We start from the raw sequence: 13,213 nt of genomic DNA, 5'->3' as shown, positions 1-13,213 counted from the left end.
TAACCAAATCTCTGGGGAAAAGTTTTACTTAAGAAACATTGTCTTTATTTCATTTACTTCTGCTCTGATCTTTATGATTTCTTTCCTTCTACTAACTTTGGGTTTCGTTTATTCTTTCTCTACCTCCTTTAGATGTAAAGTTAGGTTGTTTGAGATTTTTCTTGTTTTCTGAGGTCAAACTTCCCTCTTAGAACTGCTTTTGATGAGTCCCATAGGTTTTAGATAAATGAAATAGAGACTAAAAAAATAATAGAAAAGATCAATGAAACTAAAAGCTGGTTCTTCGAAAAGATAAACAAAATTGATAAGCCTTTAGGCAGACTCATCAAGAAAAAAAAGGGAGAGGGCCCAAATCAATATAATCAGAAACGAAAAAGAAGTTACAACTGACACCACAGAAATACAAAGGATCATAAGAGACTACTACAAACAGCTATATGCCAATAAAGTGGACAACCTAGAAGAAACAGACAAATTCTTAGAAAGGTACACTCTCCCAAGACTGAACCAGGAAGAAACAGAAAATGTGAACAGACCAATAACCAGAAATGAAATTGAATCAGTAATTTTAAAACTCCCAACAAACAAAAGTCCAGCAACAGATGGCTTCACAGGTAAATTCTACAAACATTTAGAGACTTAACACCTATCCTGAAACTATTCCAAGAAACTGCAGAGGAAGGAACAATTCTGAACTATGAGGCCAGCATCACCCTGATATCAAAACCAGACACAGATATCACAAAAAAAGAAAATTATAGGCCAATATCACTGATGAACATAGATGCAAAAATCCTCAACAAAATACTAACAAAACGAATCCAACAATACAGTAAAAAGATCATACCCGAGACTTCCCTGGTGGCGCAGTGGTTAAGTATCCACCTGCCAATGCAGGGGACACAGGTTCGAGCCCTGGTCCGGGAAGATCCCACATGCCGCGGAGCAACTAAGCCCATGTGCCACAACTACTGAGCCTGTGCTCTAGAGCTTGTGAGCCACAACTACTGAAGCCCATGCGCCTAGAGCCTGTGCTCCGCAACAAGAGAAGCCACCGCAATGAGAAGCCCACGCACCGCAACAAAGAGTAGCCCCCGCTCTCCGCAACCAGAGAAAGCCTGCGCATAGCAACGAAGACCCAACACAGCCATAAATAAATAAATAAATAAATAAATAAATAAAAATTTATATATATAAAAAAAGGATCATATCCCATGATCAAGTGGGATTTATCCCAGGGATGCAAGGATTTCTCAATATTTGCAAATCAATCAATATGATATGCCACATTAACAAACTGAAAAATAAAAACTATCTGATCATCTCAATAGATACAAAAAAGCTTTTGATAAAATTCAACATCCATTTATAATAAAAACTTTCCAGAAAGCAAGCACAGAGGGAATATACCTCTGCATAATAAAGTCCATATATAACAAACCCACAGCTAACATCATACTCAACGGTGAAAAGCTGAACGTATTTCCTCTCAGATCAGGAACAAGACAAGGATGTCCACTCTTGCCACTTTTCTTCAACATAGTTTTGGAAGTCCTAGCCACAGCAATCAGAGAAGAAAAAGAAATAAAAGGAATCCAAATTGGAAAAGAAGAAGTAAAACTGTCACTGTTTGCAGATGACATGATACTATACATAGAAAACCCTAAAGATGCTACCAGAACACTACTAGAGCTCATCAATGAACTGAGTAAAGTTGCAGGATACAAAATTAATATACAGAAATCTGTTGCAATTCTATACACTAATGAACTATCAGAAAGAGAAATTAAGGAAACAATCCCATTTACCTTGCATTAAAAAGAATAAAATACCTAGAATAAACCTTTTGCCTACAGGAGACAAAAGACCTGTCCTTGGAAAACTGTAAGACTGTGATGAAAGAAACTGAAGATGACACAAACAGATGGAAAGATATACTGTGTTCTTGGACCAGAAGAATCAACATTGTTAAAATGACCATATTACCCAAGGCAATCTACAGATTCAATGCAATCCCTATCAAAATACCAATGGCATTTTTCACAGAACCAGAACAAATAACTTTAAAATTTGTATGGAAACACAAAAGACCCCAAATAGCCAAAACAGTCTTGAGGAAGAAGAACAGAGCTGGAAGAATCACACTCCCTGACTTCAGACTATACAGACTACAAAGCTACAGTAATCAAAACAGTGTGGTGCTGGCACAAAAACAGACACATAGATCAATGGAACAGGATAGAGAGCCCAGAAATAAACCCATGCACTTATGGTCAATTAATCTATGACAAAGGAGGCAAGAATATACAATGGAGAAAAGACAGTCTCTTCAATAAGTGGTGCTGGGAAAACTGGACAGCTACATGTAAAAGAATGAAATTAGAACGTCCTCTAATATCATATACAAAAATAAAATGAATTAAAGACATAAATATAAGACTGAATACTGTAAAACTCCTAGATGAAAACACAGGCAGAACACCCTCTGATGTAAGTCATAGCAATACTTTTTTGGATTCATCTCCTAAAGAAAAGGAAATAAAAGCAAAAATAAGCAAATGGGACCCAATTAAACTCACAAGCTTTTGCACAGCAAAGGAAACTATCCAGTGAATGAAAAGACAACCTACTGAATGGGAGAAAATGTTTGCAAATAATATGACCAATAAGGGGTTAATATTCACACATATAAACAGTTCATACAGCTCAACATCAAAAAAACAAACAAACAAACAACATTATTAAAAAATGGGCAGACGACCTGAACATACATTTTTCCAAAGAGGAAACGCAGATGACCAACAGGCACATGAAAGGATGCTCAACATGCCTGCTAATCATCAGGAAAATGCAAATCAAAACCATAATATCACTTCACACCTGTCAGAATGGTTATCATGTTTATCATCAAAAAGAACACAAATAAAAAATGGTGGCAAGGATGTGGAGAAAAAGGATCCCTCATACACTGTTGGGGGGACTGTAAATTGGTGCAGCTAATGTGGAAAACACTATGGAGGTTTCTCAAAAAACTAAAATTAGAATTACCATATGACCCAGTAAAATTCTCCTGGGTATATATCCAAAAAAAACAAAAACACTAATTCAAAAAGGTACATGCTGGGGCTTCCCTGGTGGTGCAGTGGTTGAGAATCTGCCGGCCAATGCAGGGGACACGGATTCGAGCCCTGGTCTGGGAAGATCCCACATGCCGCGGAGCAACCACAGGCCCATGAGCCACAGTTACTGAGCCTGCGCGTCTGGAGCCCGTGCTCCGCAACAAGAGAGGCCGCGATAGTGAGAGGCCCGTGCACCGCGATGAGGAGTGGCCCCCACTTGCCACAACTAGAGAAAGCCCTCACACAGAAACGAAGACCCAACACAGCCAAAAATAAATAAATAAATAAATAACTAGTAAATCTTAAAAAAAAAAAAAGGTACATGCACCCAATGTTCACAGCAGCATCAACTGCCAAGATATGGAAGCAACTTCAGTGTCCATCAAGAGATGAATGGATAAAGATTGGTGAGTGTATATACATATATATATATGTATACACACACACATACACACACACACACACACACACAGAAGACTACTACTCAGCCATAAAAAAAGAAAGAAGTTCTGCCATTTGCAGCAACACAGATAGACTTGGAGGGCGTTATGCTAAGTGAAATAAGTCGGACAGAGAAAGACAAATACTGTATGATATCACTGACATGTGGAATCTAAAAAACACAACAAACTAGTGAATATAACAAAAAAGACGCAGACTCACAGATACAGAGAACAAACCAGTGGTTACCAGTGGGGGATGGTGGGTAACAAACTACTGAGTGGGAGTTTATTGTAAGGATGTATTGTACAACACAGGGAATATAGACAATATTTTGTAATAACTGTAAATGGAGTATAACCTTTAAAAACTGCATAAATTTTAAAATTTCTTCTATGGAGAAAAAAAAAACATTAAGCCATCAACTGATGAATGGGTAAACAAAATGTAATATATCCATACAATTGAATATTACTCAGCGATAAAAAAGAATGAAATATTGATTCATGGTACGACATGGAAGAACCTTGAAAACATTATGCTTAGTGAAAGAAGCCAGACACAAAAGACCACACATCGTATGATTCAATTTATATGAAATGTCCAAAACAGGCAAATCCACAAAGGCAGAAAGTAGATTAGTGGCTGGCTGCTAGGAACTGGAAGCAGGGAATTGAGGCTGACTGCTAATAGGTACAAAGTTTGTTTTGGCAGTGATGGAAATGCTCTGGAATTAGTGGTGATGGTTGCACAACAGAGTGAAAATGCTAAAAACCACTGAATTACACCCTTTAAAATAATGAATTTTATGTCATGTGATTTCTAAATCAGGAAAAAAACAAAGAAAGAAAACACATAGGGTTAGGATAATCTTATTGCCTGTGGACAGTTTTCTTAAGAATGGAAAAGTTCATCATCAGTTTTTTCCCTAAGTTTATATTTGCAAGATAGTTACCTCTTAAGTTAGAAGGGCAATGCTAAATATTTATGGTGTTGAAAGGAATAGTTACATGTACAGAGTAATTTTACAGGCTTTTTACAGGCCCAATAAAAGAATTAACGGGAAATTTCAAAATGTGACAAGATCTACTATACCTGGTGACAAATATCTGCCATCAATTCAATCAAGTTTTCCTTGACAGCAATATTACGAGATGCTGAAGAATATTTCCCTCTGCTTCCTATATGACTTATTTCATTAACTAGCAGATCATATACGTTGTATAAGATACTTTTCCACTTTCTTGATTCATAGGCACCTGTAATTTTTAAAAATAATTAATTAAATTAAAATATAATTTATACGTACAATTCATTTGCACTGCCAACTCCCACAAAACTATTCAGCTGTTAAGGTGGAAACAACATTAGAAGACATCTGGTCCAGCCTAGTTAGTACTAATGGCTCTTCTGACAATATCCTTGACAAGCTCTACTTCATAATGATGTCCATTTCACACATTTCACACTCAGTTAACTGTATTTCTTATAAAATTCTTCCACATTCTGATCTAACTATCTCTAACCAATTCAATCAAAATCTCAATCAAACTTTAATTTCTTCTCTCCCCCAAAGCAAATTAATACTTTCCCTCTTTTACATAAGGACCAACTTCTCTGTATGTCTTTAAGAGAAAAACATTACCAGTTCCGTCAACAAGTGTAAAAATAACACATTATCCAGACTTATCATCATCCCAGTCATCTTTCCCTAGACACACTCCAGTCAACTTATGTCCCTCTTAAAATGGTGACTCTACAAAATCTGGTAAGCAGAATATTCCCAACCGCGATCTAACGAGTATGGGGAACAATGGGGCTGTTTCCTCCCACAAAACAAAGAACCTATTTAAAATCTATTAATGTATACTAAAACTATATTAGTGTTTCTGACAGCCTCATCATCTGCCAATTTTCAATTCATCCTAAACATGCACTTAACTAAAACCCTAAACATGTCTCACCATCTCTTCATAATCCTGATTTTCATTCTGGTGAGAGCTATGTGAAGGATGAAAAACTAAGGAAAGCCACCATTCTTTCACCTACAGTGGTTTCATGGGCTACAAATACATCTAACTATACATACTAGAAGAGCCCATGAAACATACACAGCTGCTTTTGATAAAAAGCGGCTACAACAGTTTTCCTCTATTTTAGCTATTATTCAATGAAGTTCCTTAATAAGGTCATTACACTAGCCACGATGAATTGGTCCAAAGGTTAGCACAAGCCGGATTCAAAACATAGCCTAAGCATGAGAGAACTCATTCAATTCCAGTTCCACCCGGTAAAGTTCCTGTCTACTGAATGGAGCTACATCATCCATGCAATACTCTTTTGGTGAAAGACAAACATAAAGGAATGAAGGGAGGATAAGTCATTCATTTCTGGTTTCCCTAGCAAACAGCAGCCTGGAATAACTATGAGGTTTAAGGCAATATGTATTTATCTTCCCTGGGAACTGACTAATCTGGCTGGTTCAATCCACATTTATCTGTTTTATTTTCTAATAAAAGCAATATGTAGATAAACAAGATCCTGCCTTCTCTAAATTCTTTTACTCTTACAGTCCGTGTCGCACCTCTTAGCACCTCATTATTGCTGCATAATCAGCTCCTAGAGGGAACAGTGTCTCATATCTGTTTGTATTCCTCACAAAACGTAGCATTGTACTAAACAAATGGTAAGGCATGATATGATTTGCTACCTACCATAGCTTCCAATTAAAAAAAAAAAGTGTGAAAAAGATCCTCATGACTGACACTATTACCAAGCACAGCAATCCAGAGGAAGGTCATAACCTCCTATAACATACAGATTTCATACTTAACCCTCTATATTTCAATGAAGAAGCAAATTCAAAATAGCAAAAACTTTCTTTATACCTTTTTCTTGAGTTTTGGCTCCCTTTGGATGATGGATATAAATTTGCAGTTGAAATAACTCAATAATTACTTCTTTTAAGGAATCATTAAGTCTATGTTGAGTCCAGATATAAAGTAAGGTAGGAAGAATTTCATCTCCTAATTCACATACTCGAATTCGAAAGTTAACAGCCAAAGTCTTGAGGAAGATAATAAATGCTGCTAAGATATGATTTAGACCTGCAGAGCTCTTTTCTTGTCTGTAACAGAAAATAAACAGACTTAATATAACGGGGGAAAATGCAGAAACTGAAGACAGTAATGAAGTTGCTTGCTGAAAGAAAAAAAAGTTCTGATTTTCAAATAATAGTAGCCTTACTTTCAGAATTATTCAGAAAAATCATAGCAGCACTACTTAGCAACAACAAAAAATAGTTCCCATTTGGCATTGGGAGATCACTCCTGTTAGCTCTCCCTGCTGCTGAAACATTGCCCAAAATTATATAAAACTAATTTGTAATACCTACCATTTATAAAATATTTCACATTATAAATTGGGTAATGCCACACAAATATAAGATACTGATATTTCCAAAATATATTCCTATTTCATTTTATTCTTAGCACATTACATCTATCTTCAAAAATCAGGAAAATAAAAATACTTAGAGGCCATATAGCTTTTCCTGTTATTAAAAAAGCAAGACAGATCTCCCCACTCAAGAACATCATTACATGTTCTGCATATTGGATATTCAGGAAGTGTTGGACCTAACACTTTCCTTGGGAATCCACTAGTTCTACTATAATCGGCCAATGATGTTTTAAAGTTGGTAAAATTTAGTTACTGAATCTAAAACACAGTCTTGCAAAAAGATCAAATGGATTTCCAATACAAAATAAAAACAGATTAGATTACCTTGCATGCTGAATAGCCTTAGAAAAAAAATCCAAAAATTCGGAATTTAATCCATCAGTCTGCGAACAGCATCCTTTGGTCACAGCTTCAATTATTCTAGCCACCAAAACTCTATTAATGTCTTGTGAAGGTTTAAGATACAGCTGGAAGTACACAGAGAACAATTCTTTAAAAAAAAAAAAAAAAAAAAAACCATGTTAGTTATGTTTTTAAAAAGAAAACTATCAAAACATTTAACTTAGATGTCACAATTCAATTTAAATTTCAATAATCCCACAAAATATTAAAAATTATACTAATTTATACTTAATACAGTAAGAGCATTCCATCAATATTTATTTTTATAAATTAAATTGCCTTCAAGACAGGAACTACAGGCAGCAGAGTATGTGAACACCAGTTTAAGAGCCAGATCTCAGATAAGCTACTTAACTTCTCTATTCCTAAATTCCTTCAGCTAGGCCTAACAAAGTACTTGACAGTGTACTCTCCACAGTTTTGTTTTGTTTTGTCTTAGTGCTATTTGATTAATAATGTGTGTAAAGTGTGTCAAGAACTGTGAAAGATCTGAGACTTTACACTATTTGTAACCTAACCAATTAGAATGCCAGTTTCATGGATATTGGCACAAGACATGAAATTCCTGATCAGAGAAAGAGAACAATTTATTTCTCACAGCAGTGATAGTAGCCAGAGTACCTTCATTTTTGCATAAATTCCTCAATCTCAAAAGCAATGAGAAGAGGGACAGGTGACACAGTGCAAATGATGAGCTACAATACAGGAGAGAAATCCCAAGCAATAAACTGCAAGCAAACTTGTCCTTTGTTCTAGAGGAGGCCATCATCTCTATCATCTCTATCTTCCAAGGCTCACTGTACAAACATACTTTAAAAAACAGTCTGGAAAAGAACAGTCAGTGTCATGTCTCTGACATGACATGCAGAAACGTGAAATGCATTGAGAATTATCTCCCAACACAATGAAAAGCAAAGTTGCTAAGGCAGGATTTTCTTCCCATAAAGAGATAATAGGAAGTCCTCAGTTAGCAAAGTGACTTAATAATTTCAACTGTATATGTCAAATAATTCTGCAGAAATAGCTTAAAGTCAGAAATGTTAAATTCAAAGAATAAGGACAATATAAAAACCTCAAACATCAAATAGTAAGAAAAATGATTTTTCAAATGATTCCTATCATATCTGACTTTATAGAACTCTACACAACTGCTTCACAAAGTTTTTTCACTACATGCAATACCTAAATAATGGTAAAAACGTGAGTTAACACACACAAATTTGGAGACAGAAAAACAGGAGGCGTTATCTTTAGCATTTCCTTCTTATTACTTGGCAAGAGCAAAGTGGTGAAACAGGAAAAGCCAACAATGCAACTCTCTGTCTCTGATTAAATCTCAACTTTCAGGGCTTTTATTTTACTTGGGGAAATTATCCCAGTTCTCACAGAATCCAACATATTCCCCTAGTAAGTGGTTAAAAAAAAAAAGCTGGTATAAGACATTCAACAAAAGTCTCAGAAGAGTAGAGTCCTACTTCTCCAAAAAAGGCGGCAGTGCATGCCTCCAAATGAATTCCCTTTCTCCATGAATTCAACAACAAAAAAAGCTCAAAGAGCAGATAGCAAAACAGCATGATATTAAAAAGCAGTTTCTGCAGACTCACAGACATAAAGAACACACTTGTGGTTGTCAAAGGGGAAGGAGGTGTAGGGGAGGGAAGTATTGGGAGTTTGAGATCAGCAGATGCAAACTTTTATATATAGGATGGATAAACAACAAGGTCCTACTGTATAGCACAGGGAACTATGTTCAATATCCTGTGATAAACCATAATGGAAAGAATATGAAAAAGAATATATATATGTACGACCAAGTCACTTTGCTGTACAGCAGAAATTAACACAACATTGTAAATCAACTATACTTCAATAAATTTTTTTTTTTAAAAGGAGTTTCTGGAGTTAAGAAAATAAAATAAAACCCCAAATGACATCATTAAATGTAGATTCCTTGGGATTTTACACATAGACAACCATATCATCTACAAATGTGAACAGTTTTATTTCTTCCTTTCCAATCTGTATGCCAATTATCCTTTTCTTGCCTAACTGCCCTAGCTAGGACCTCCAGTACAATGTTGAATAGGAGTGGTGACAGCGAATACCCTTGTCTTGTTCCCAATTTTTTTTTTTTTTTATAAATTTATTTATTTATTTATCTATTTATGGCTGTGTTGGGTCTTCGTTTCTGTGCAAGGGCTTTCTCTAGTCGTGGCAAGCGGGGGCCACTCTTCATCGCGGTGCGCGGGCCTCTCATTATCGCGGCCTCTCTTGTTGCAGAGCACGGGCTCCAGACGCGCAGGCTCAGTAGTTGTGGCTCACGGGCCTAGCCGCTCCGCGGCATGTGGGACCCTCCCGGACCGGGGCACGAACCCGTGTCCCCTGCATTGGCAGGCGGATTCCCAACCGCTGCGCCACCAGGGAAGCCCCAGTTCCCAATTTTTTTAATGAAAAGTTTTAAATTACAGATTTGATTTCTTTACTGGTTACAGAAGTATACAGATTACCTATTTCATACTGGGTGAGTTTTGATAGTGTGTGATTTTAAGGAATTGTTCCATTTATTTTCAGTCATCAAATTTATGTGTGTAGAGTTGTTTATAGCATTCCTTTACTATTCTTTCAGTATCTGCGGAATCTGCAATTATATCCCATTTAATTCCTAATATCAATAATTTGTGTCTTTCTTTACCTTACTCACTCTTGCCAGAGGTTCTAGATTTTATTGATGTTTTCAAAGAATCAGCTTTTTGTTTCAATAATTTTCCTTTACTCTTCTGTTTTCATTGATTTCTGTTCTTATCTTCTGCTTGAAGTCTTTGGATTTGTTTTTCTAGCTTCTTGAGATGGAGGCTAAGATTATTAATTTGATATCTTTCCTCTTTTCTAATGTAGGCATTTAATGCTATAAATTACCCTCTCAACATAACTTTAGCTACATTCCACGAATTGTGATATGTTGTAATTTTCATTTTCATTCAGTTTTAAACATGCCTTGAGAATTTTCTTTCCACCCATGAATTATTTAGAAGCGTGTCATTTATTTTCACAAAAGTACTACGAAGGAAAGAGTACCACGGTAGAAAATAAGAGAGGAAGAAATTAGGAAAGACAATCAGAAAATGGCCGTGACATTTAAACTGAGACTTGAAGGACGAGAAAAAACGGGCCATACAAAGGGTAGCCTCTGAAAAAAGAACAAATGCTACAGGTAAGAAAGAGCTTATACTCTCTAAACAGGAGTGTGTGAGATGATCCATAGCTATGTCAGAAGAAAATATTAGCGCTCCTATTTTTTAATTAAAACTAATTACAAAAATTATGCTTTACTGATTTTTAATACAGAAATTGACAATGGCCACTCTGGAAGACAGTTTGGCAGTTTCTTAAAAAACTAAACATACTTTTACCATATGATCCAGCAATCACGCTCCTCAGCATTTACCCAAATGAGTTGAAAACTTATCTGTACACAGATGTTTATAGCATTTTCATTCATAATCGCCAAAACTTGCAAGCAATCAACATGTCCTTCAGTAAGTGAATGGATAATTAAACTGTGGTAAATCCAGACAATGAAATATTATTCAGTGCTAAAAAGAAATGAGCTATCGAGCCATGAAAAGACATGGAGGAATTTTAAATGTAAATTACTAAATGAAAGAAGCCACTCTGAAAATACTATATACTGTATGATTCCAACTATATGACATTTTGGAAAAGGCAAAACTATGGAGACAGTTAAAAAGATCAGTGGTTGCTAGGGATCAAGGTGGAGAGAGGGATAAATAGGCAGAGCACAGAGGATCTTCAGGGCAGTAAAACTATTCTCTATGATACAATAATGGTGGACACATATCATTATACATTTCTCAAAAGCTATAGAATGTACACCACCAAGAGTGACAGTGTAAACTATGGACTTTGAGTGATATGAGGTGTCAGCGTAGGTTCACTGACGGAAACAAATGTACCGCTTTGGTGCTGGATGTTGCTGTGCACGTGTGAGGTCAGGGGATATATGGGAACTCTGTACTTTCTGCCCAATTCTGCTGTGAATCTAAAACTGCTCTAAAAAAATAAAGTCTATTAAAAAAAAGTTTGAAAATCACTGGGTTAGAGAATCTGAATAAAGGCCACTGTAGCTAGAGCACAGAAATTAGAAGGATGGGGTGGACTTTAAGGTCAGAGAGATAGGCAGAAGCAAAACTATGTAGCACTTCCAAGACCTGAAGGGAAGCCCATATTTTATATTAGTTATACAAGAAAGCAACTAAAGGTTTTTAACTTTTCTTCCTTTCTACCTTATTAGAAAAACTATTTTCTTCCTTAGGACAATCTTAGGGCTCTTGCTTTGGAATCCCTTCTTCTCAGGAAACATACATGAGCAATTTTCCTGTGTATTCAACTACGCTCTCTTCACTGAATCCTTCTGATTACATGTATATATACTCCAATCACTCTCTTCTTTAATAGGACCCCCCTTTCCCTTCCCCTTGTAACCAAAACTTTTGAAAATGTTGTATTTGTTAATCCATTTTCTCACTTGTCACTCATGCTTTCACACCAGTTTGTTATACAACTGAACACCATCAACCAACTGATTGTAACTGCCATGTATAGAATAATTCATCCAACAATAGCAGATACACATTCTTTTCAAATGCATATGAAACACTCACCAAGTTAGACCTTATCCTTGATCATAAAGAAATCATAACAGTTATAAATAATTTTGGTTATAAAAAGCATGGTCTCTGACCATAACATTAAACCACAAAAGGAAAACAAAACAGGAGAATTACCCCAAATGAATGGGAATTAAACAACATACTTTCAAATAATCCAGGGTCAAAGGGAAGCCCTCAAAAAAACCTAGAACATATTTTGAACTGAAGAAAAAGAAAAAACAACATTGTCAACATTTGTGAGATGTGACTAAAGTAGTGTTTAGAGAAAAACTTATTATATTAAATGCACATATTTGGAAAGAAGCTCTCAAATCAATGATCTAAGCTTATGAAACTAGAGAAGAAATGAAATCCAAAACAAACAGAAGTAAGGAACTAATAATTATAAGATCAGACTCAGTAATGAAAGAGGGAACACTACAGAGTCTAAGCACATTTAAAGGATAATGAGACAATAATATTCAAGAACAACTTTACACTCATACATTCAACAACTTATATGAAATGAACAAATTCTTAAAGAAACAAATTCCAAAGATCACTGAAAATATGTAACCTAAATAATCCTGCATCTATTAAAGAAATTGAATTCATAATTAAAAACCTTACAACCACCACCACCTCCAAATTCAATCCAGTAATATATAAAATGGATAATACATCATGCCCTAATAGGGTATACCCCAGGAACCCAAGGTTGACTCAACCTGTGAAAAACTGATCAACATAATTCATCATATCAATAAACTAAAGACAAAAAAAACCCATGATTATCTCCATATATGCAGAAACAAAATTAACAATTCAATACCCATTCATGATAAAAAACCATGAGCAACCAGAATAGAAGGGAGTGTCCTCAACCTGTATCAACAGCTAATATGCTGAACTTCCCTGGTGGCGCAGTGGTTAAGAATCCGCCTGCCAATGCAGGGGACACGGGTTCGAGCCCTGGTCCGGGAAGATCCCACATGACATGGAGCAACTAAGCCCGTGCACCGTAACTACTGAGCCTGTGCTCTAGAGCCCGTGAGCCACAACTACTGAGCCCACAAGCCACAACTACTGAAGCCCATGCACCTGTAGCCTGTGCTCCAC

The 13,213-nt window shown here is 36.0% G+C and overlaps 1 protein-coding gene across 3 annotated transcripts in view; it reads right to left on the bottom strand.

Annotated features, from left to right (window-relative positions):
* Nucleotides 1–13,213, bottom strand: part of ATM (ATM serine/threonine kinase) — a 139,935-nt gene that overhangs the window by 114,001 nt on the left and 12,721 nt on the right. For all 3 annotated transcript variants that reach the window (XM_068556799.1, XM_068556798.1, XM_068556800.1), the window contains 3 exons: nucleotides 7,347–7,512; nucleotides 6,449–6,687; nucleotides 4,656–4,819 (listed from right to left, as the gene is read on the bottom strand). In XM_068556799.1, coding sequence (XP_068412900.1) covers nucleotides 4,656–4,819; nucleotides 6,449–6,687; nucleotides 7,347–7,512 — 569 coding nt within the window. The remainder of the gene's footprint in view (nucleotides 1–4,655; nucleotides 4,820–6,448; nucleotides 6,688–7,346; nucleotides 7,513–13,213) is intronic.

This window comes from Eschrichtius robustus, chromosome 11 (assembly GCF_028021215.1).
Source record: "Eschrichtius robustus isolate mEscRob2 chromosome 11, mEscRob2.pri, whole genome shotgun sequence".
NCBI classification, from domain to species: Eukaryota; Metazoa; Chordata; class Mammalia; order Artiodactyla; family Eschrichtiidae; genus Eschrichtius; species Eschrichtius robustus.
The sequence above is the reverse complement of the archived record's forward strand: the minus strand, read 5'-3'. Positions and strand labels throughout refer to the sequence as shown.